Source organism: Hyla sarda, chromosome 6 (genome assembly GCF_029499605.1).
Source record: "Hyla sarda isolate aHylSar1 chromosome 6, aHylSar1.hap1, whole genome shotgun sequence".
In the NCBI taxonomy this organism is placed as follows: Eukaryota; Metazoa; Chordata; class Amphibia; order Anura; family Hylidae; genus Hyla; species Hyla sarda.
In genome coordinates this window covers 254,069,345-254,093,953 of record NC_079194.1, presented here as the reverse complement: position 1 = coordinate 254,093,953, position 24,609 = coordinate 254,069,345, and the positions used below count along the sequence as shown (strand labels likewise).

The 24,609-nt window shown below is 45.9% G+C and overlaps 1 protein-coding gene across 2 annotated transcripts in view; it reads left to right on the top strand.

The window, feature by feature from the left end:
- The first annotated feature begins 9,951 nt into the window (after positions 1-9,951).
- Positions 9,952-24,609, top strand: part of LOC130276934 (solute carrier family 22 member 6-A-like) — an 81,989-nt gene continuing 67,331 nt past the window's right edge. Inside the window, exons 1-4 of one of the 2 annotated variants that reach the window (XM_056526964.1) lie at positions 9,952-10,109; positions 14,933-15,736; positions 16,295-16,398; positions 16,482-16,636. In XM_056526964.1, coding sequence (XP_056382939.1) covers positions 15,359-15,736; positions 16,295-16,398; positions 16,482-16,636 — 637 coding nt within the window. In that variant the 5' untranslated portion in view covers positions 9,952-10,109; positions 14,933-15,358. Of the gene's footprint in view, positions 10,121-14,932; positions 15,737-16,294; positions 16,399-16,481; positions 16,637-24,609 lie in introns of both variants that reach the window. The other variant, XM_056526965.1, reaches the window with a different exon arrangement.

Sequence of the window (24,609 nt, the reverse complement as noted above, 5' to 3'; positions counted from 1 at the left end):
TATTTTGACCTGTTATTTCATCCATTATTATACATCCAAAAAAGAGATGTTTAATAACGGATTAATAATCTATAGTGTGAAAGAAGCCTAATAAAAATGTAGTGTGTGTGTTTCTGCCTTTTTTTATTAAATTTTTTAGGTAGTACTACTACTCCCAACATGGAACACATTGTTCCATGATGGGAGTAGTAGTACCTGTACTAATTGACAGATCACCCGTGTCACTTCTGACATCCGTTGCGATCCTCCTATATAATGTATAGATGTGGCCGGCCACTCTTCTATGATCCCCTGCACTGCCGTATATACACACCTATTCATGTGATATCCTGGGGGACTAGGGTATATGGGGTGTAGCTGTGCGGTGACTAAAGGGTGTTTGGTTAACCCTTGCTATTCTTGACACCAGGGTGAGGGCTCCTCAGTAATGCTTGTCCTACCGCCACCCTTCCCAAGTGCGATGGGGAGGTAGTAAATAATGGAATGTCCACAACTGGAAAGTTTGCTGAAACAGTTGTAACTTTTACTGAAGATTTTATGCAAGCTTAATAACCGGAACAGTTGCTAAACATGCAAGCTTTCTTTGGAGATTGACAAAGGTTGGGACTTTAGCAGTTTAGAGTCTTTAGGCTAATATGTGTCGCTCCCCTGGATTTAGGGGATTTAGTTGCGGTCCAGTAGTCACGCTAGCTTTAGTGGGGAGTAGTTTAGAACTCACCGTTTAGTTCAGCTGAGGCCGGTAGGTTTTCTGGCCTAGCATGTCTTTGCAAGTTGCGCAGATCCGTCCTGCTAAGAGAGCGATAATTGGCTACAGCTCCCTTATATGGGCAGAGGCTGGACTAGAGCTAATTGGTCCAATACTTGTGTCAATCACCATTACAAAGGATTATGGGTAACATGGGACCCAAGGACCTCCAAAGGTCCTCCAACATACCATAGAGGTTTTAAAATAGTCACATGACCGAATGTCCTGCAACGCAAAACAAGGTAAGTATACCATACATTATATCAAATATATATTATTACCAAATATATACATATATGAACATTGTAGAATTAGAGTAGAGGAGAGGAGACTAGGGGCTGTCCCACCTGGGGGACCCTACCTGAGCATAGAAACTCTGACTTTGGGGACCACCATACTAGGTACGGTATGCAATACGGTAATGGGACACCACATTCATATTTCCTGCAGAGAGCTGTGACTGGCCAGATGGTTCCAGCCAATCACAACTCTCTGTGGGAAATATGAATAGGTGTATATATACGTCAGTGCAGGAGACCATAGAAGAGCGGCTGCCCGCATCTATACATTATACAGGAGGATCACAGCTCTATTAATGCAGGTACTACAGCTCCCAGCATGGATCAAAAAGTCCGATCAATGCAAAAATGTTACCCATGAAAACGTCAGAACACGGCGCAAAAAATGAGCCCTCATACCGGCCCGTACGCGGAAAAATAAAAAAGTTATAGGGGTCAGAAAATGACAATTTTAAATGTATACATTTTTCTGCACGTAGTTATGATTTTTTCAGAAGTACGACAAAATCAAACCTATATAAGTAGGGTATCATTTTAACCATATGGACCTACAGAATAAAGATAAGTTGTCATTGTTACCGAAAAATGTACTGCTTAGAAACGGAAGCCCTCAAAATTTACAAAATGAAATTTTTTCTTCAATTTTGTCGCACAATGAATTTTTTTTCCGTTTCGCCGTGGATTTTTTGGTAAAATTACCAATGTCCCTGCAAAGTAGAATTGGTGGTGCAAAAAATAAGCCATCATATGAAATTTTGTGTGCAAAATTGAAAGCGTAAGGCTAAGTCTGCACTTGGTTTTTTGCACTGCGTTTTTAGGGATTAAAAAAACGCCGGAAATATCGCCAGTGCAAGTGACGTCATCATGCGTTTTTTCTGGCGTTTTTTTCCGGCGTTTTTTTCATTTGTGTGGAAATTGCACCTTGGCGTTTTTTTTGGGATGCAGCAGTGATGGAGACATTTTTATTAAACGCAATGTATATATTTTATAACCCAATTTTTATTATTTTTTAATAAAGTGTGTTTCACTTTTTTTTTTAAATAAATTTTTAACATTTTTTATGTAGTACTACTACTCCCAGCATGGAACAGACTGTTCCATGCTGGGAGTGATAGTACCTGTACTATAGACATATATCGTCCATAATATAGCAGAGAAGCGAGCGGGTCTATACATCGCTCGCCTCTCTGCACTATACTCCGGCCACTGATGTCAACAGAAATTCATATTTCCCACCCAGAGCTGTGATTGGCCGGATGGTTTCAGCCAATCACAGCTCTGAGGAAAAGATGAATGAATGAGCGGCCGGCCCGTAGTATAGCGCAGAGCAGGGATGTGAGCGATGTATACAGCCGCTCCATTTCTGCTATAGACAGGACGGTCACAGCGGGTGTCAGTAGTGACATCCACTGTGATGTATCCTTAAGCAGGCACTACTACTCCCAACATGGAGCACACTCTGCTCCATGCTGGGAGCTGTAGTACCTGTATTAATAGACAGATCGCAGCGAGTGTAACTTCTGACACCCGCTTCGATCTGTCTATTAATGCAGGTACTACAGCTCCCAGCATGGAGCAGAGTGTACTCCATGTTGGGAGTAGTATTACCTGCAGTTATGGAAAGATCACTGCGGGTATCACTCCTGACAGCCGCTGTGATGCTCCTGTATAATGTATTGATGCCGTGGCCGCTCTCCTATGGTCCCCTGCACGGCCGTATATATACACATGTTTCTATTTCTCACAGAGAGCTGTGATTGGCTGGAACCATCTGGGAAATATGTGGGAAATATGAATAAGTGTAAATATACGTCAGTGCAGGGGACCATAGAAGAGCGGCCGCCGCATCTATATATTATACAGAAAGATCGCAGCGGGCGATCTGTCTATTAGTACAGGTAATATTACTCCCATCATGGAACAGTGTGTTCCATGCTGGGAGTAGTAGTACTAACTAAAAAAAATGTAAAAAATAAAGCAAAAAAGTGAAAAACACACACACAATACATTTTTATAATTGTCGGCTACATTTTTATTTCCCCGCACACATAAATTGATCCCTGTTTAAAAAGTAATAGTTTTTTTTTTTCAATAATATACATTTCGTTAGATACAATTCTTTCCTTCACTACTGTATATTTTAAAAAAAAATTTTAATGGTACCCTACGAAATTTTATTAAAAACAGCTATCTACATCACTTTTTTGGATCGCTAAAGTCCAAAAAAGATTAAAAACCGCCTACAAAAACGCCAAAGTTAAAATCCACATAGCGTTTTTCTTGGCGTTTTCTCACTCCCATAGACTTCTATCGGAGCAAAGCTCCACGATTTTGACAAAAAACGCCGGTTTTAGGGAACTACAGCGTTTTTTTTCAAAACGCCAAAGAGCGGAAAAAAAACGCTGAAAAAGTGAACAAACGCCAAAAGGATTAAAAAAACGCCAAAGTGAAAAAATGCAAAGTGGAATTCGAAATTTGCAATTTCTCATTGACTTACAGCTAACATCTGGCCGCAGCGTTTTTTGACCAAAAAAAAGGCCATGCGGTAGAATTGGCATTTTTCTTTGGGTTTTTCAAAAAAAAGAGGAGACTGAGCCTTATGATTTTTAGAAGGTGATGAGGAAAAAATGAAAATGCAAAAATGGAAGGGGTTAATGAAGAGTGCGTTTCATAATTTTTTTCTAGTTTTCGTTCTAAATCATAATTTTTTTTATTTTCACTTTACTTTTTTAGCCCCATTTTTTATGTTGAGCGCTGAATTTTCTGGTCCCTGCCCACTCTCGAAAATTGAAAGACAAAAAAAAAAATGTTTAATATTAATTTTTAAACAGGGATCAATTTATGTGGGCGGGCAGGGACCTAGAAATGCAGCCGACAATAATAAAAAGGTGCCATTTAAATGTAATTATTTTTATTAGTAATGTATTTTAATACTGTGTTTAATAAAGTGTGTGTGTGTGTGTGTGTGTGTACTTTTTTTTCCCTCTTCCCTTTAAATTTTTTTTAGGTGGTACTACTACTACCAGCATGGAACAGAGTGTTCCATGATGGGAGCTGTAGTACCTGTACTAATTGACAGATCACAGCAGGTATCACTCCTGACACCTGATGCGATGATCCTTTCTATTGCAGAGATGAAGCGGCTATCTGCTGCGCTCACATCTCTGTACTATACTCCGGCCGGCCAGTGATTTGAATAGAAGTCACATCACTTATTCATATTTCCTGCAGAGAACTGTGATTGGCCAGATGGCAGCCACTCACAGCTCTCTGCGGGAAATATGAATAATAGGTATATATATGGTATATACTCATTCTACAGTGGGACCAGAGAAGAGTGTCCGGCCGTCCGCATCCATACATTATACAGGACAACTGCATCGGGTGTCAGAAGTGAGTAATAGTAATAGTACCTGCAGTTAAGGACAGATCACAGCAGGTATTACTCATAACTAGAGATTAGCGAATTTACAGTAAATTCGATTCGTCACGAACTTCTCGGCTCGGCAGTTGATGGCTTATCCTGCATAAATTAGTTCAACTTTCAGGTGCTCCGGTGGGCTGGAAAAGGTGGATACATTCCTAGGAAAGAGTCTCCTAGGACTGTATCCACCTTTTCCAGCCAACGCGAGCACCTGAAAGCTAAACTAATTTATGCAGGATAAGCCATCAACTGCCGAGCCGAGAAGTTCGTGACAAATCAAATTTACTGTAAATTCGCTAATCTCTACTCATAACACCAGATGCGATCGTCCTATCTAAATGCGAGAAAGCCGCCCGCATCTATACATTATACAGGACGATCGCAGCGGATGTCAGGAGTGACACCCGGGGCGATCTGTCTATTTGCATAGGTACTACTACTCCCATTATGGAACAGTCTGTTCCATGCTGGGAGTAGTAGTACTACCTAAACAAATGTAAAAAAAATAGAGAAAAAAAAGTGAAACACATACACATTATTAAATACATTATTAAAATACACTACTAATAAAAATTTGCCAAGAATGTATTCAGACCGAATTGATTTTTATTTTTTTTTCACTCGGCAAATCGTCTCAATCTAATTTTTTTAAAAACGTGCTCATCTCTAATTACCCCTTATGCTTACTAATATGGCTGATGGCTGATCCAAGCGAATTTGCCCTGAATTAATTTCTAGTGACAAATTTTGCCAGTCGTGCACCAAACTTTTAAAAGATTATGTAATGATACTTTGCAAGAATGCTTTTTAGTGCTGATTCATAACCCAGGCAGATGGGCTGCCCACTTTGGCTGCATCTCCTGCCATCACTATTGAACTTCTGGGAGGAGATGTGTCCATCATTATCATTTGGTACAATTTAACTTTAATCTTGCACTCCTGTCCCTTGCCAGTGACCTCTAACAGCCGAGAATCCATCCATCCATGCATTCATATACAATAACTGGACACTTTATTAGGTATACCTGTTCAATTGCTTGTTAACACAAATAGCTAATGAGACAATCACATAACAGCAGTTTTATGCATTTAGACATGTAGACATGGCCAAGACAACTTGCTGAAGTCCAAAATGAGCATCAAAATAGAAAAGAAAGGGGATTTAAGTGACTTTGAACATCGCTGTCACGATTCGGCTACAGGTAGTGGATCCTCTGTGTCAGCGAGGGATTGGCGTGGACCGTGCTGGTGGACCGGTTCTAAGAGGCTACTGGTGTTCACCAGAGCCCGCCGCAAATCGGGATGGTCTTGCTGCGGCAGTAGCAACCAGGTCGTATCCACTAGCAACGGCTCAACCTCGCTGACTGCTGAGAAGGCGTGGGACAGAAGGACTAGGCAGAGGCAAGGTCAGACGTAGCAGAAGGTCGGGGGCAGGCGGCAAGGTTCGTAGTCAAGATGGATAGCAAGGGTTCAGGTAACACAGGCTTGGACAACACTAAACGCTTTCACTGGCACAAGGCAACAAGATCCGGCAAGGGAGTGCAGGGGAAGTGATCAGATATAGCCAGGGAGCAGGTGGAAGCCAATTAAGCTAATTGGGCCAGGCACCAATCATTGGTGCACTGGCCCTTTAAGTCTCAGAGAGCTGGCGCGCGCGCGCCCTAGAGAGCGGAGCCGCGCGCGCCAGCACATGACAGCAGGGGACCGGGACGGCTAAGTGACCTGGGATGCGATTCGCGAGCGGGCGCGTCCCGCTGTGCGAATCGCATCCCCGACGGCCATGACAGTGCAGCACTCCCGGTCAGCGGGACCGACCGGGGCACTGCAGGGAGAGAGACGCCGTGAGTGCTCCGGGGAGGAGCAGGGACCCGGAGCGCTAGGCGTAACAGTACCCCCCCCCCCCTTAGGTCTCCCCCTTTTTTTGTCCGACAACTGCTTTACCTGGGACGAGGACACCGGGAGTGAATGGAGGGTTTCCTCAAAGGCAGGCAGTACAGCAGGAGTGGGAATGGGGAGGGAGGGCAGAGGGTGAAGCTTGGCACGGGGCAGGGTGACACAAGGACGGGGGCCATGAGGAGGCACTGAGGCTTGCCTGACGGGACTGGGAGGGGGGAGAGGCATCTCTTGTGGCAAGCAGAGTCCCAGTTCTTGATCTCCCCGGTGGTCCAGTCAAGGGTGGGAGAATGAAGCCGGAGCCATGGCAGACCGAGGAGGACCTCAGAGGTACAGTTGGGAAGGACGAATAACTCAATCCTTTCGTGGTGGGGTCCAATGCACATTAAGAGGGGTTTTGTGCGGTAACGCACGGTGCAATCCAATCTGACTCCGTTGACCGCGGAAATGTAGAGCGGCTTGACGAGACGGGTCACCGGGATGCAGAATTTATTCACCAAAGACTCCAAAATAAAATTCCCAGAGGCACCAGAGTCCAAGCAGGCCACGGCTGAGAGGGAGGAGTTGGCTGAAGGAGAAATCCGCACGGGCACCGTGAGACGTGGAGAAGCAGACTTAGAACCAAGAGACGCCACACCCACGTGAGCTGGGTGCGTGCGTGCGTTTCCCAGACGTGGAGGACGAATAGGGCAATCCACCAAGAAATGCTCGGTACTGGCACAGTACAGACAAAGATTTTCTTCCCTACGGCGATTCCTCTCTTCCTGGGTCAGGCGAGACCGATCCACTTGCATGGCCTCCTCGGCGGGAGGCCCAGGCGAAGACTGCAAAGGATGCTGTGGGAGAGGTGCCCAGAGATCTAAGTCTTTTTCCTGGCGGAGCTCCTGATGTCTCTCAGAAAAACGCATGTCAATGCGGGTGGCCAAATGGATAAGTTCTTGCAGGTTGGCAGGAATCTCTCGTGCGGCCAGCACATCCTTGATGTTACTGGATAGGCCTTTTTTAAAGGTCGCGCAGAGAGCCTCATTATTCCATGATAATTCAGAAGCAAGAGTACGAAATTGGATGGCGTACTTGCCCACTGAAGAATTACCCTGGACCAGGTTCAGCAGGGCAGTCTCGGCAGAAGAAGCTCGGGCTGGTTCCTCGAAGACACTCCGGACTTCAGCGAAGAAGGACTGGACTGTGGCTGTGGCAGGATCATTGCGGTCCCAAAGCGGTGTGGCCCAAGACAAGGCCTTTCCTGAAAGAAGGCTCACTACGAACGCCACCTTAGACCGTTCTGTAGGAAACAAGTCCGACAACATCTCCATATGCAGGGAACATTGAGACAAAAATCCACGGCAGAGTCTAGAGTCCCCATCAAATTTGTCCGGCAGGGACAAGCGGAGGCTAGGAGCGGCCACTCGCTGCGGAGGAGGTGCAGGAGCTGGCGGAGGAGATGGTTGCTGCTGTAGCAGAGGCAGAAGTTGCTGTAACGTGGCGGTCAACTGCGACAGCTGCTGTCCTTGTTGGGCAATTTGCTGCGATTGCTGAGCGACCACCGTGGTAAGGTCAGCGAGACTTGGCAGCGGCACCTCAGCGGGATCCATGGCCGGATCTACTGTCACGATTCGGCTACAGGTAGTGGATCCTCTGTGTCAGCGAGGGATTGGCGTGGACCGTGCTGGTGGACCGGTTCTAAGAGGCTACTGGTGTTCACCAGAGCCCGCCGCAAAGCGGGATGGTCTTGCTGCGGCAGTAGCAACCAGGTCGTATCCACTAGCAACGGCTCAACCTCGCTGACTGCTGAGAAGGCGTGGGACAGAAGGACTAGGCAGAGGCAAGGTCAGACGTAGCAGAAGGTCGGGGGCAGGCGGCAAGGTTCGTAGTCAAGATGGATAGCAAGGGTTCAGGTAACACAGGCTTGGACAACACTAAACGCTTTCACTGGCACAAGGCAATAAGATCCGGCAAGGGAGTGCAGGGGAAGTGATCAGATATAGCCAGGGAGCAGGTGGAAGCCAATTAAGCTAATTGGGCCAGGCACCAATCATTGGAGAGCGGAGCCGCGCGCGCCAGCACATGACAGCAGGGGACCGGGACGGGTAAGTGACCTGGGATGCGATTCGCGAGCGGGCGCGTCCCGCTGTGCGAATCGCATCCCCGACGGCCATGACAGTGCAGCGCTCCCGGTCAGCGGGACCGACCGGGGCGCTGCAGGGAGAGAGACGCCGTGAGCGCTCCGGGGAGGAGCGGGGACCCGGAGCGCTAGGCGTAACAATGGCATGGTTGTTGGTGTCCAACTGGCTGGTCTGAATATTTACGAAACTGCTGATTTACTGAGATATTCATGCACAAACAACTCTAGGGTTTACAGAGAATGGTCCAAAAAAGAAAAATATCTTATGAGCAGCAATTATTTGGATATAAATGCCTTTTTGATGTAAGATTAGAGAAGAATGGGCAGACTGGTTCAAAATAACAGAAAGGCAAAAGCATTTCAAATAGCCTCTCACTTTTATCAAGGTATGCTGAATACCATCTATGAATTCCCAATACTGCCTACAGCAGCAGAAGACCACACCGGTGTCATTCTTGTTAGCATTCTTGTAAGAACAAAAAACTGAGGCTACAGTAGGCACAGGCTTACCAAAATTGGACAATGGAAGAACATTTCCTGGTCTGAGGAGTCCTGATTCCAGCTGCAATGTTCGGAGTCAAAATTTGGTGTAAAAAAACATAACAGCCGGAATCCATCCCACCTTAAATTAATGGTTCAGGCCAGTAGTGGTGTAATTTTTGGTACACTTTGGGCCCCTTAGCACCAACTAATCATGATTTAAATGTGTCAACCTAGCTGAGTATTGTTACTGACCATGTCCACCCCTTCATGACCACAGTGTCCCCTGTATCTTCTGGTGACTACTTCCAGCAGGATAATGCACCATGTCACAAATCTCACATAATCTTATACATGCCAATGAGGTCACATGACGCCAATGGCCTCCACAGTCACCAGATCTCACCTTTGTCATGTGGTGGGACGAGAGATTCGCATCATGGATGTTCAAACCAGCAACTGTGTGATGCCATCAGGTCCTTATGAAACAAAATGAATGTTTCCAGCACCTTGTAAAAAGTATGCCACGAAGAATGAAGGCAAAAGGGGGTTCAACCTGGTACTAGTGTACCTAATAAAGTGGCCGGTAATATTATATTCCTTTTACCATGTGCGTGTTGAAGGCTAAAAAACTGTAAGCTGTCCCAGGCAATATTCCTATGAAGTCAATCACACACAAAAGAAATTCTCATTCTTAGAATGCAACATTTTTGCAAGCATTAGGAGCGTCTATGTATTACAGTATATGCTGCAGTATTGACCTCTGAGAACACAGAACATAGGGTTCTTATCATATACTGGGTGGTTCTGTAACAGGCAGCTATGGCACTCTGTACCCCATGCCCTTTGCCCAGTTTTCAGTACATTCCCCACATTTCCAGCTTCCTCTCATTAATCCCCCACTGATTGCAGTGATACTTTAACTCTGCTGGACTCTGACTCTATATAATCCAGGACCTTGAGACACAAATACCTGTGTCGCCTGCGACCTGCAAGAGAAACTTTGCAAATGCTAAACAGAGCAGAAGGGTCTGGAGAATAAATGATATAAAATTCTGCAATTTGTCTTGATTCCATACATCCCTGAGGATCTGAACGGAATCCCCAACATTGAATGGAATAAAGGATTTTCTTTGGACATCTGATGTACGTTTCAAGTAAGATTTTCAATTGTCATTTAAACGAAAAATGTGATTTTCTCTTGTTCTGTTCTTCCCATTGTTCAATAAAACTTTCAGCGACACATTTCAGATGTCTATCTATCTATCTATCTATCTATCTACATGTCATTATTGATCAGGATTTAACCTCCTGATGTATAGTTTATATAAAAAAAACATAGAATGTGTCGGCAGATAAGAACCATTTGGCCCATCTAGTCTGCCCAATATCCTGAATACTATCAATAGTCCCGGTCCCTATCTTATATAAAGGATAGCCTTATACCTATCTCTATCTTATATGAAGGATAGCCTTATACCTATCTCTATCTTATATAAAGGATAGCCTTATACCTATCTCTTTCTTATATAAAGGATAGCCTTATACCCATCTCTTTCTTATATGAAGTATAGTCTTATACCTATCTCTTATCTGAAGGGTAGCCTTATACCTATCTCTATCTTATATGAAGGATAGACTTATACCTATCTCCATCTTATATGAAGCATAGCCTTATACTTACCCCTATCTTATATGAAGGGTATCCTTATACCTATCTCTATCTTATATGAAGGATAGCCTTATACTTACCCCTATCTTATATGAAGGATAGCCTTATACCTATCTCTATCTTATATGAAGGATAGCCTTATACCCATCTCTTTCTTATATGAAGGATAGCCTTATTCTTATCCCATGCATGCTTAAACTCCTTCACTGCATTTGTAGCTACCACTTCTGCAGGAAAGCTATTCCATGCATCCACTACTCTCTCAGTGAAGTAATACCTCCTCATATTACTGAATAAACCTTTATAATATAAAACGATGTCCTCTTGTGGTAGTTTTTCTTCTTTTAAATCTCCTCTCCTCCTTTACTGTGTTTCTTTATGTATATAAAAGTCTCTATCATATCACCTCTGTCTCTTCTTTCTTCTATACATGTTAAGGTCATTTAACCTTTCCTGGTAAGTTTTATCCTGCAAGCCAGAATATAATTATTCATTTATAATTATACATTTTTTTACATTCACATATTTTTTAGTATGTTATGGTACATTAATAAAATCTGGTGCTACCTGGATACAACAAACAACTAGGTTAAATATGGTTTGTGCCCCTCCGCTGCACCTTATAAGGAATCTGTTGACCTTAAGAGCTGCAGTGATTCCCAAGTACAGTCCTCAGGTACCCTGAAAAGGGGATGTTATTCCCAGGTGATATAACTGCGCTGATGCCTGATGCACTGACTATCATTATACCAGCTGTGATAGACTAAGGAGATCCTAAGAACATAACCTGTTGGGGGGACTTGAGGACTGCACTGGGGAAACACTGGCTTAGGATATAAGAGCAAGCTGTATCTTTCCTGGAGCTGATGGTGGTTGCCAAATTTATAAGATTGTCTTTTTTTCAAGTGTCAAGGAGGTGGAGCCAAGCTGCTTAAGTTCGGCAGCCTGGCACCCGTCTTCGCCTGCCTTTTCAATTGATTTTGTAAATGTGGAGTGCAGGGGGAGCAATGTAGGGCAGATGTTGTAACCCTGGGGACAGATGTTATTAACCCCTTCTTGTCATGACGCCAGGGCCTGGTTTAGCCTTAACCACCCGAAGTTAATACCACTGGTCCTGGGCTAGGCATGGGGGTAATGAAGACACCGACACCAAGTTACGGACAACGGTAGCTTTACTGAGGGTAGACAGTTACAGTCTATGCAGTACAGCCCAATATCCCAAGGAGGTGACCAGTGACACAGGGGGACCTTTCAGGCTTGCTGGGACTTGCAATATTTAGAGACACTTTAGTGCAGGCCACAGTGACTATATAGAAGACTTCACTGACTTGGCAATTGACATGAAGATGACTTTGAGCTTACTTGAGCTGACTTTATGGCTGCAGACTTTAGGCTTGAAGCCTCCAATGCTCTGGACACTCAGACGACTGCACTGGATCTCAGCAGGAGCAAGAATGCGGGAAGAGAGATTGTAGCTCCACCCCTGGTTTTATAGGGTGTCTAGCAAAGAGCCAATAGTTCACTTGGTCACTAGTGCCTCCTGGGTAACAAGCGCTTGGTCACAGTAATTAAAGAAACATTACACTTTTAACATATAACATATGTGCATAGGGGATAACACTGCAGGGGGCCCTGGGGACATAAAGGGACTCTGCCTGACAGGGCAGGAGAAGGGTACGGGGAAACATATTTCCGTACTGGGCCATCACATAAGTTTGGCAACCACCATAAATTCCAGGATAGTTACTGTTGCTTTAATGCCCTAACAGCTATTTAACAGTGTCTGCAGTGTTTATACCAGATTTGCATGAGACTATAATTTGACTATAATTCTATGTATTAGCAGTGAAGATATGATGAGATATGATACGATCATATAAAGCTCAAGTCAATGACTTCTCAAGGCTTTATTTTGTCACTCTCTCTGTATGAAGGTCTTATCATATATTCAATAATCCTAAGTAATTATTATAAGAAGGAAGTGTGGTAAAGTGTATGGGAAAGTGGTGGATGGGGTGTATATTTCGCCTGGTTTCCTCAGTCAGACACGATAAAGAAAATCCAGAAGCATATGCGGCTTTAGCAGAGCTAGTCTGCTAGGCCTCTTTTGTTTAAATTTCATGGGTTGGATGCTCCAGTCCACACCCCTAGTCCACTTTGGTTTTCCCAATTTCAAGGTGTCCTCAGGTGAGGTTGGGTGGCTGCTGTTTGCTGGAGAGACAGAGGAGAAGCAGCCATAGCCAGAGCAGCAGCTGAACCTACGAGGTCTGAACCTTCCTCTATGGACATTTGTGTGAGTTGGCTCTGGGCCAGACATTAGGCCCACAGTAGGATAGTGAGGTATCCTGATGTATAGTTAGAGCCGGACAGGCTTAGGTTTTGTTTGTACTATGCTTTGTGCCTAAAACTCATTTAAATAAACATCCTCTTGGACATTTGAAACCTACTGCCTGTGTGAATCCTGTCATTGCAGACCCCACTGTGTGAGCTGTTCCCTACAATATCATTGTTAACATTGATGATCCTATACACGAGATCCCCAAAATGTGGAAATTTTGGGTCAGCTTCTGCTTCTTGTGGTACACCATTTATTACCGTGACATTTGCCCTTGCAGTTCCCAGAGGGGGGTCTCTCAATTGCCCGGTCCCAAAGTTACCCCAAGACACTTCTAGATCTAAGACCTGTTGGCCAGGTAGGAAAGTTTCTTCTTCTTCCACCGTTAACAACTGCAAAGGAAAAAGGTCATCACTACACATTTCAGGTGGACCCACATTTCCATTTTGCCCCACATTGTTACCATCGTTTTCAATGGTGGTCTCACATGACCCATTATTAACAGGGAGAGGGATTCTACAGAGTTTCTTCCCCAGCTGTAGAAGCACCACCCCTTTTTCACAACTCACAGAACAATGGGAAATCATGGCCTAATATAACCACATACATAAGTTGTTTTACGACCCCGACTTTGTAAGTCACAGTTCCAGAGGGAGTCACCAACTTAACAGGGGCCACGTGGTAGGCTACAATATCTCCGTGGATGCACAGCATTCTTATGTGCTTGTTCAGCACATAGTCCATAGTCACAAGGCTGGCCCAAACCAAAGTAACTCCAACTGTGGACTCTCCTGGCACGAACAGCTGGCGTAACACCAAGGAGAGCAAGGATCACCATTTTCAGTTTAGCATAGTCCTGGACATTCTGCTCCCTGAGGTCATAGTAGGTCTGTTGCGGTTCACCTGTCAGGGCACAATTACTTTTGCCCACTCTGCAACTGGCAGTCTCTCTCTCTCCGCCACTCTCTTATATACGTCATCATCAGGTGTCATTTTTTGTCAGATCCGCTGAATGGCCCTCCTCACATTCACAGTCTCAGGGGGGCTTCTCTCCACTTGTGAGGTATTAGCCACAACAGTCTCTCTGAGCACAGCAATCTTCCCCATTAACAGACGATTTGTTTCCTTTTGTTGTGCCATGGTATGCTCATGTCTCAGATTAGCCGTGTCAACTGCTTTATCAGCTCCTCTATTGTTCTGGATGGGCCTTGCAATGCAGCAGCAGCTTTCATCCAGGACATATGCTTCTGGCCCTTTTAATGTCCACAAAATTCACATGCAGTGTTTTGTCATGCTGTTGCCCCTAGAAACAGGGTTTGCCCGCATCCTCCACCAATTGTAGGGGTCGGCAATGACAGTATTCACACAGGCAGTAGGTTTCAAATGTCCAAGAGGATGATTATATAAATACATTTTAGGCACAAAGCACAGTGCAAACAAATCCTAAGGCTGTCCGGCTCTAACTATACATAAGGATACCTCACTATCCTACTGTGGGCCTAATGTCTAGACCCAACAAACTCACACAAAGGTCCATGGAGGAAGGTTCAGACCTGGTAGGTTTCAGCTGCAACTCTGGCTGTGGCTGCTTCTCATCTCAGTCTCTCTCTAGCAATCAGCACTGGAGGCCTCACCTGATAAGACCTTACATTAGGGAAACTCGTAGTGGACTAGGGGTGTGGACTGGAGCACTCCCACTTCCAACCTGTCCTCTAGTACAGGAAATCCTGCCCATGAAGTTTAAACAAGAGGCCTAGCAGACTAGCTCTGCTAAAGCTGAATATCCTTCTGGATTTCCTTTATCGTGCCTGGCTGAGGAAACCAGGCGAAATATACACCCCATCCACCACTTTCCCATACACTTTACCACAGAAGATATACGGTCTTTGTAAATAAGATATGAATGTTACACAGCTGCATCACGAGAAACCTTGAAGTTAACAGAGATGTTTGCTCTTCTAGGAATAAGAAAAGGTGAATCTGAAGTGAATCTTTAAATTGGTGTGAAAAGTAAAATTGTGGATATTTCCATTATATCATCAGCACCAAAATCTAAAGGAAACAGAAGGATTATTAATGAACCGGCAGTAATGATCTAAAGTTTTCACAAGGGTTTTCAATACTCAAAGTCTAAAGAACATAATTCTGAGCAAAAACAGGGGATTGTATTATAATCCTGTTTAAGAATGCCTTTGGAAATGTTGGCATGAGCTGTTCTCAAAACCAAATACAGAACACAGACATTTCTTGTGGAATTGCTCTTATGTTATGTTGTGGAAAAATATTTTATTGAATTTAAATTTCTGTAGCAAAACAGCGTATTTACTATAAGAACACAATCTGTTTCCATATTTGGCTGGATAGAGAGGTCAAGTTGAGTAATCCGTCATGGGGTTTGCTGATATCTTGGAGAGAACTGGAGGAATGGGACGCTTCCAGATCACACAGGTTTTTTTGCTGTGTCTTCCCATATTACTGATGGCAAGTCATAACCTTCTGCAGAATTTTAGTGCCGCAATTCCAAGTCACTGGTGTAAAATAAATGGTACAGGGATACTTAACAGTAGTGACGAGGGCTTGGTGGGCATGTTTAACCCATTGGATGAAAAAGGGATGCCAGAATCATGCCTGGAATTTGTTGAAATACAGTGGAGACCAGTGGGTTCCAATATGACATCCCATAATAGTACAGGTGCAGAAACAAGATCCTGTACAATCGGTTGGGAATATGATAGAGAAGAATTCACATCAACCATCATCAGTGAGGTAAGTCTGTATGTAACATACAATCTGAATAAAAGGTGAATACAGAATATGGTCATGTTGTGTGGACAAACTCCCTACACCTACATCAATAGCCAAAATGCTGAAAAACATTATTCTACTGGCAGGGCTAGGAAAATATATTCATCATAACTGCTGTGTGGCGAAAAGAAGGTTACTACAATATAAAACGTTTTGAATTCTCAGAAAAGTGTAACAGGTTAAGAGCCCCTTTTAGGACTTAATGGTGGCTCTCCCCTGCACATAGCACTAGCTAAGCCCTGCCTCAACTTCCTGTGCTCAGTCTTGGTGTCTCTATTTCTAGAGATGGACTGAGCCTAACAAAGGACAGCAGTTTGCAGGGAAGTGAGACACCTAGTGGCCAAAACATTATGACTTTTTTTTCTGGAGTAAGAAGTAATTCTTGGTAAATTAATATTTACAAATATGTCAGGAATGACATCGACTATCACACTGAGGGACATTGTCTGACACAACAGTGACCATTTATACACACAATATCTGCGCACATTAGGTTAATCATTACTCTTACTCTTATAGTGGGATTTGGTATGTGCAAACAGAAACAGAAGGCAACTGGCTCAATCCCTATACATGGCCGGTGTCTTGGTAGGAGCAGTCATCCTTGGAGGACTTTCAGACAAGTGAGAAATACCTTATCATGTATACCTTGATGTATTTTCTTCTTCCACAAGTAACAGTCATACAACATCACATTTTTTCCTAGGTATGGACGAAGGGCACTGCTCATCTGGTCTTACTTACAAATGGCTATCAGTGGCATCTGCACAGCCTTCTCTCCAAATTACCTATCCTACTGCGTGTTCCGGTTCCTTGGGGGAATGGCTTTGTCTGGAATAGGACTCAACACTACAGCATTAAGTATGTAAAGCATGTTTGGAATAGTTTAAGGTGTAGCAATTGATATCTGAGAATGATTCAATTGCCCTCCATTTACAGATGAGCATTGATTGTTTACCATAGGTGACTACCAAAATTTTGATATGGGGTAAGTGCTATCCCATCAATAATACGCTAAAGGGAAGTACTTTACCTAGGTGGCTGCCTACCTTGCCTTACCTTATCATTGTTTTGTGTTATTTATTTTTTTCTTCCTATTTTTACTCACTGATATTTTTTATAATATAAAATTAACTGGAACAGTATTACTTCAGTAAAGGGGTATAGGCATGACTGTCACGGTGAGTGCTCCGGTCCAGCGTTTTAACCGTGAGCGCTTACCGCCCCGCTCTCCCGGGCGCGATTCACATCGCGGGACGTGCCTGCATGCGAATCGCGACCCGTCCCTTACCTGCTCTGGGCTCTGGTTTAGGGCGCGCGCGTCAGCTGCCTGGGATTTAGAGGGACAGTATACCGCTGTCTGGTGCCTGGTCCTTCTGCTAGTTTATTTAAGGCAGCTCCTCCCCCTCTTCCCTGCCGGATCTTCAGTGCCCCATAGCCTGAGATTAAGCGTTCCCTTTGTCTGTTGTTTGCCCGTGTATTAACCCTTCCGCTACGTTATTTGACTACACCACCTTGCCGCCTGCCTTGACCTTTGATCCACATCCAGCATCAATACAATGACTTCAAATCAAAGGGTGTCAGGATGTTATAAAGATTTATAATAACCTCTATTTAAAGGGGTACACCCCTGGAAAACATTATTTTTTAACATTATTATTTATCAACTGGTGCCAGAAAGTTAAACAGATTTGTAAATTACTTCTATTTAAAAATTGTAATCCTTTCAATACTTATCAGCTGCTCTATGCTCCACAGGAAGTTTTCTTTTTCAATTTCCTTTCTGTCTGACCAGAGTGCTCTCTGCTGACACCTCTGTCCATTTTAGGAACTATCCAGAGTAGGAGCAAATACCCAGAGCAAACCTATTCTGCTCCGGGCAGTTCCTAAAATGGACAGAGGTGTCAGCAGAGAGCACTGTGGTCCGACAGAAAGGAAATTCAAAAAGAAAAGAACTTCCTGTAGAGCACACAGCAGCTGATAAGTGCTGGAATAATTGAGCTGATAAGTACTGGAATGATTAACTAGAAGTAGATTACAAATCTGTTTAACTTTCTAGCAGCAATTGATTAAAAATTTTTTTCCAGGGGAGTACCCCCTTAAGTCTTCAAGCTCTTATAAGCTCCTGTAAGCCCTGGATGAAGTCCTGTTTCTTTCTAGTTAAACACAATGCTTTCTGCTGCAACCTGTTAGTGTCAGCAAATCCCCACAGTAAACCTCTCCTGCTCTGGGCAGTTCCTGACAGCAAAGAGGTGGCAGCAGAGAGCACTGTTGCCTGACTGGAACTACAAAATTTCCTCCGGGGCATACAGCAGCTGATAAGTTGTAGAAGGCTTGAGTTTTATAAAATAGATGTAATTTACAAACCCCATTAAAGGGGATTATCAAGCTTTCAAAACCATACCCCCTATGCCCAGGGTAAGGGATGAGTGTCTGATTGCAGGAGTGCTCCGGTCCCCACCTTCCGAGACTCATTGACTCAGCCAGTGAATGGCTGCACAGGTATGATGGAATGGGAACCAGGAAATGGAGATCAATCAGAATCCTGGCATTGTCAGAATAGCAGCAGGGGTCAATGAGTAGTTATTTTATTTTTTTTTATCCTGCCGTACAACCCCTCAAATTATTGGCTATTGAAAAGTCATCACTTCTAGTGGAGATAGTAAATGCAATTCCCATAATTTTTACGAACAAGTATCCTCATTTTTTATGACTAAAAGAAAATCCTGGCGTGACAGATCCCATCAGTGTCACCATGCCTGTGGGATTTTCAGAAGAAATAGTAAATTGGATGCAAATGTGTAGAGCAGTCATGTCTCGTGGTTTCCCTGAAGCCATCTAGGAGACTAGCACTGGAAATCTGTAGCTCCGAGTGATCATTTCCGAGAACTCAGACGTTTGATGCACTCAGATACACTGAAATAATAGAAGAATGAAATAATAGAAGAATGATCCATTTAACTGCTTTACTGCATCTGGCACCCAAGAGAAATCAAGTGGTGCCCTTCATTGACTGAGGAGGCTGCATAGACTTATTGCTGAACAGATGTCCATGTTCTGTTTCCTACATTACCGGCTTTGCATAGAACAAATTCAAATAAAAATGTTAAATAGACACAATAAATGGAAAAAAAAAGAAAAGAATACGTGATCTGAGTGTTATATAAAAATGCTGCATTTCTAACTATTTCCTTCTAATGTAAAAAGAGATCAAGGTGTCAAATTATTCATTATCTTAAAGGGGCATTCCGGCTTTATACATTTCTTCCCCTATCCACGCCACCTAGTGACATCACGCCCCCTCCATTCATGTCTATGGGAGGGGGTGACAACCATCATGCCCCCTCCCCTAGACATGAATGGAGGGGGCGTGGTGTGATGTTACTAGTGGGTGTGGCCGTGATGTCACACTGGACCGAGATGGATGTATAAAGCTAGAATACCCCTTTAAATTTTTGTATTTCACCATTGGTTAACCATTGGTCTATTGGTCCTTTTAACCCCTTAATGAGGTAATCATTTTTTTTTTTATAAATCCTTACCTTCTAAAGATTGGCTTTTTTTTTTTTTACTTCTCTATCAACATAGCCTTACAAGGTTATTTTGTAGGAGAAGTTGTTGTTTTTAGTGGTAATATTTTTTATGTAATTTTTTTAGGCTTAATTTTTACAGGTTAAAAAATGTATGTAGTTTCTGTTATATATTACTACTTTTAATTCTTTTTTTTTTCTATCGTATTGCATCACCATGACCCCATAACTTTTTTATCTTTCTGGCTGTGTGATGGCTTGTTTTTTTTTTGTTTTTTTTTTGCAGGTATCATTTGATACCATTCAGATTTTTTATTACTTTTTAATTCATCTTTTTTAGGAGTTGAGAAAAACATTAAAATAATGTTTTATTTTAGTTGCTCAGACTTTTCCTTATGAAATTTTTATTTATTTCATACAGTTTATTTTTATATGATGAATAGTAACAAGATGGGTTCCACTTATTATTTCTTTTATGTATTTTAACCCCTTAGAGACACAGCCCACTATGACCTTAAAGGTGTACTCCGGTGAAAAACTTTTTTTTTTAAATCCACTGGTGCCAGAAAGTTAAACAGATTTGTAAATTACTTCTATTAAAAAAATCTTAATCCTGGGGGGGCGTGGTTTGCTATGCCGGCGTGAGGACGTGCATTCTCGGAGCTCCGGTCCTAAACCCCCTGTTCTGCCCGAAAACCCTGTCCTAACCTATGGGGAACCAAAAAAAGAAACAGCGGAGACAGTCTAGGACCCGACCATCCTCTCCTCAGAGGGATTTGCGGGGTTACTTCACCAGATCTCAGCCTCCAAGAAGTGCCTCCCTGCCTCCTGCGCAGCCCGGCAAGATGGCGGCTCCTTCCTCATCCCTGCCAGCCTCGGAGCACTGCCCTGCTAGAGACCAGCCCACTCCTCCCCCGGCTGGGCGCCCGACACATACCTCACCGGAGCTTTCAGAAGTCCGGAGGCCTCCGACCTCATCCTCCTGGTCGCCGGAGGCTGCCGCTGCCCTGCTGCTCCGGGCCGAGGCGCCTTCTTCTAGGCCACACTGGAAGGACCCTGGAGCTGTCTGCGCCGCGCCTGCCGCGCGCACGCCCCGGACCCCGCCGCCTCAGTCCACCGAGGGCGGCGAAGAGACCGTGGCCGCACCATCAGCTGCCGGACAGGTGAGACTGTGCCCCTCTCCACCAACTGACCCAGGGGACCCCCTGTCCGGCCACCAAACAGCGGCATCCCTGCCAGTGACTGCCGGTCATCAGCTCCCCCCTGCGGTCTCTCCCCCCCTGCAGAAAACTCCTGTCCCATCGGGGTCTCCATCTTGGGCACAGCAGCCCCCTGCCTCATTGGTGGTGGGCCCTCCTGCACCCTCAGTGGGGGGACTGATTTTGGGACCACCCCACCTGCCAACAGACTGGCCCCCACATCCTGGCTCCTGCTCCTCTCCCTTGGTGTCCTTCTATGCGGTGCCTCAGTCGGGCCCCTCTTCCCTACCAGGGTCCACCGCCTCATCACCACAGTGGTCCTCGGGATCCTCCTGGGGTCTCTCAGCTCACCGCTCCCCAGCCACCATCCTTGAGACTGATCTGACACTCCTCTGTGGCCAGCCACTATCTGTAGGGACTGCACCCATGGCCTCCATGCTTCCCGCTGACCTACCCCTGAGCCTACGGGGTACGCCACCAGAGTTCCGGACCCCCTCTCCGGGTCCCACGGATTTGCCACCTGTCCTGGGACTGTCTGCTTCCTGTATCCCCCCACTCCAGCCTCGGAGACTGACCGACCACTAACACTGGCCGACCTGCGCTCTCTGATTTCTTCCTTACCTACCAGGGAAGATTTTTCCTCTATGGCTAAACAAATGGTGGCGGAATGCAAGCAGGAGTTTGCCCAACTCCGTTCTACAGTTGCCACGTTATCGGCCAGAATGGACACTGTCTCCTCTGCTCAGGACTCTTCTTCGGCCGCCATTCAATCTCTCAAGGTGACGGTCCAACAGCACAGTGATCAACTTTTCCATTTGCAGCAGCACCTGGACGACATTGAAAACCGCAACAGGCGGAATAACATTCGCATACGGGGCTTGCCTGAGGCGGTCGGCCCTGATGAATTGCATTCTGCTCTGCTCACGATTTTCAATGACCTACTAGGCCGGCCCGTGGATACCCATATTGAGCTCGACAGAGCCCATAGGGCCCTGCGGCCCCCCTCGCCGGATGATCATCGTCCCAGAGACGTTATTTGTCGGATACATTTCTATACCATCAAAGAGGACAACATGAAGCAATCACGCTCCCGCCGCCAGATCTACTATAAAGACGTGGAGATTCAACTGTTTCCTGATTTATCCCGCCACACCCTGGCGCAACGTGCTACACTTCGTCCCCTGCTGGAGGAGCTCCGAGGAAGGGGTTTGTTATACCGTTGGGGCTTCCCCTTTGCCCTCACGGTTCGTAAAGATGGCAAGGCCTACACCTTACGTTCCCCGGCTGATCTCCCGAGTTTTCTTAAGGACTTGGACGTTCCCCCCCTCTCCTTGGCTGACTGGCCCACACTAGCTCCTCAGGCCCCCAAGCGCCCCATGCACAGGTCGCCACAGTCATCTTCCAAACTGACCCGGCCGGGTCTCCCGCCTCGGGACTCCAGACGTCAACGCCTGGTCACCAGATGGGAATCTGTCCATGCCCCCTCCCGAGCGGGCCCAGGCCCCTTCCCCGCCACCTGAGCCTTATTTCTGCCTTTAGGCCTTGATCACACATTGCTTGTATGCCTTTAAGGCTTGTTTTTGATGCTGTTAACATGATGTTTTCTCATTCCATAGGACCGTGCCATTTGCAGCCTCTTCCTTCTACTGCCCCCCCCCCCCCCCCCCCCCCCCGCTGTTAACTGTGTCCTTGTTTTGGTACTCTCTCCCTACGCTATCATTTGTATGTACTGTTTCCCCATTCTCCATCTGCCCTGGATCATAGTCCCTACTCTTTGATAGAGGTTTTCTTGTCATTTTGTACTCCTCATGTGCGTCTAGGGGGGTGCCGGCTCCGGCCTCCTCTTCTGTCTGTTTGCATTCCACGCTACCCCAGTAGGTTGAAACTGTCAGGGGATATCTCCCCGACGTAGGTTTCCTTGGTCTAGGACCGTCTTCTATGTAGACTGTGCTGCAGCGGATTATATTCTGCTGCTACGTGCCTTCTTGGTGTTCCTCTCTGACTCCCTCCCCCCCCCCTCACTTTCTCCCTCTCTCAGTTAGTCCTCTACTCTTGCTCATCCCTGTGTTTCTCTCTTGTCTTTTTGGAGGAAGGAGCCAGCGGGTGAGCGCCCCCCCCCTTCCTTCGTGCCTACCCATGGCGGATCTCAATCTAGCTTCTTTCAACGCGAAGGGTCTCAACACGCCAGCGAAACGCACGCAGATTCTACATCATCTTCATAAACGTAAGGTACATATCGCTTGCTTTCAGGAAACCCATTTTAAGACGGCCCACGCTCCCACACTTAAAAACAGGCATTTCCCAATATGGTTTTGCGCCAACAACCCGGAGGCCCGTACTAAAGGGGTCGCGATTGCCATCCACCGATCCCTTGCCCACCAGGTCCTTAACGTTGTGCTTGATCCGCATGCCAGGTATCTCATCCTGACCCTATCGGTCGGAGGCGCCCCGCTTACAATTGTCAATGTGTACGCCCCTAACCAGGGCCAGGTCGGTTTCTTGGTGGAGCTTATTGACCGGCTGTTGCCTATGGTCTCGGGGACTGTGGTCCTGTGCGGGGACCTGAACATGACTCTGGATCCCACTCTGGATAATTCCCTGGGACGCTCTAGCCTGTCTTATAGCGCCATTAAGCGTGTGAAGCGTGCTTTTGGTCTCTTACAATTGCATGATATCTGGCGTTTGCACCACCCTACTGACAGGGACTATAGTTTTTTCTCCTCCCCGCACGGGTCCTATAGTCGCATTGACCATATCCTAGTTCCGCATAGCGCACTGCCCTGGGCGAGCTCCTCCTCCATTGGAAGCATATTGTGGTCGGATCATGCTCCGGTGTTTTGCTCCTTACGCTTGCCCACCCTGACCCGGTCCACCTGGTCCTGGAAATTGAATGAGTCTCTATTGTTAGACCCCCTGTGCATGTCTGATCTGACCACAACTGTTTCCTCGTTTGTGGACGATCATAGTGCTGACTCTACTGCTCCTTTTTATCAATGGGAGGCGCTCAAATGTGTTTTGCGTGGTGTCCTCATCAAACACGGCTCCCGGTTAAAACGAGGTAGAGCCCTTGCCCTTCAGAAAGCCCTTCACTTAGTCTCCTCGCTAGAACTTTCCCATAAGCGCTCGCTTTCCGCAACGGTCCTCAGAGAACTGCAGCTTGCTAGGCTAGAGGTTAAGCGCCTCCTGGAGGCGTCCTGGGGTCGCTGGCTACAGGTGGGTCGCAGCAGATTCTATGAGTTTGGCAACAAAAGTGGCCGCATGCTGGCCAGGGCGCTGCGCGCTAAAATAGCCCAGACTCATATCCCGACCGTACGCTCCCCTACTGGTAACGTGGTGCATACCACCCCTGACATTGCTTCTTCTTTTCTTGACTTCTTCTCAGACCTGTACAACCTCCCTCACCCGCCCGACCCTCCCCCTCCACAGTCCTCGCCTTTCCCGTCCCTGCCCCTGGAGGAGGTGGAAGCCCTCGAGGCCCCCTTCACCTCGGAAGAGTTAGCCGCAGTAGTTCGTGATCTCCCTGGCGGGAAGAGTCCTGGCCCAGATGGCTTCACGGCTAGATTCTTTAAGACCCTTCTAGACGCCCTCTCCCCTCTTCTGCTTCGGGCCTTTAACTCTATCTCCACATCGCACCCTATCCCCCCCGCCTCTTTGCTGGCACATATAGTTGTTATCCCCAAACCCGGAAAAGACCCCCAGGTCTGTGGTAGTTACCGCCCCATTTCCTTACTAAATGTAGACCTAAAGATTTACGCCAAATTGCTGGCGATTCGCCTGAATTCCGTTCTCCCTTCCCTAATCCATCTTGACCAAGTCGGCTTTGTGCGGGGAAGGGAAGCCAGGGACAACACGATCAAGACTATTGATCTGATCCACTACGCTCAGTCTTCTAAACTGCCTGTAATGATACTCTCCCTTGACGCCGAGAAGGCTTTCGATCGTGTTTCCTGGTCCTCCCTGGCGCAGACCCTACGTCACATCGGCCTTGGCCCTGTTTTCACCTCTAAAGTACTGGCCCTTTACAGTTCCCCCGCAGCCCGCCTGAAGATTAACGGCTCTCTGTCTGACCCCTTTCCCATACGCAACGGCACTCGTCAAGGTTGCC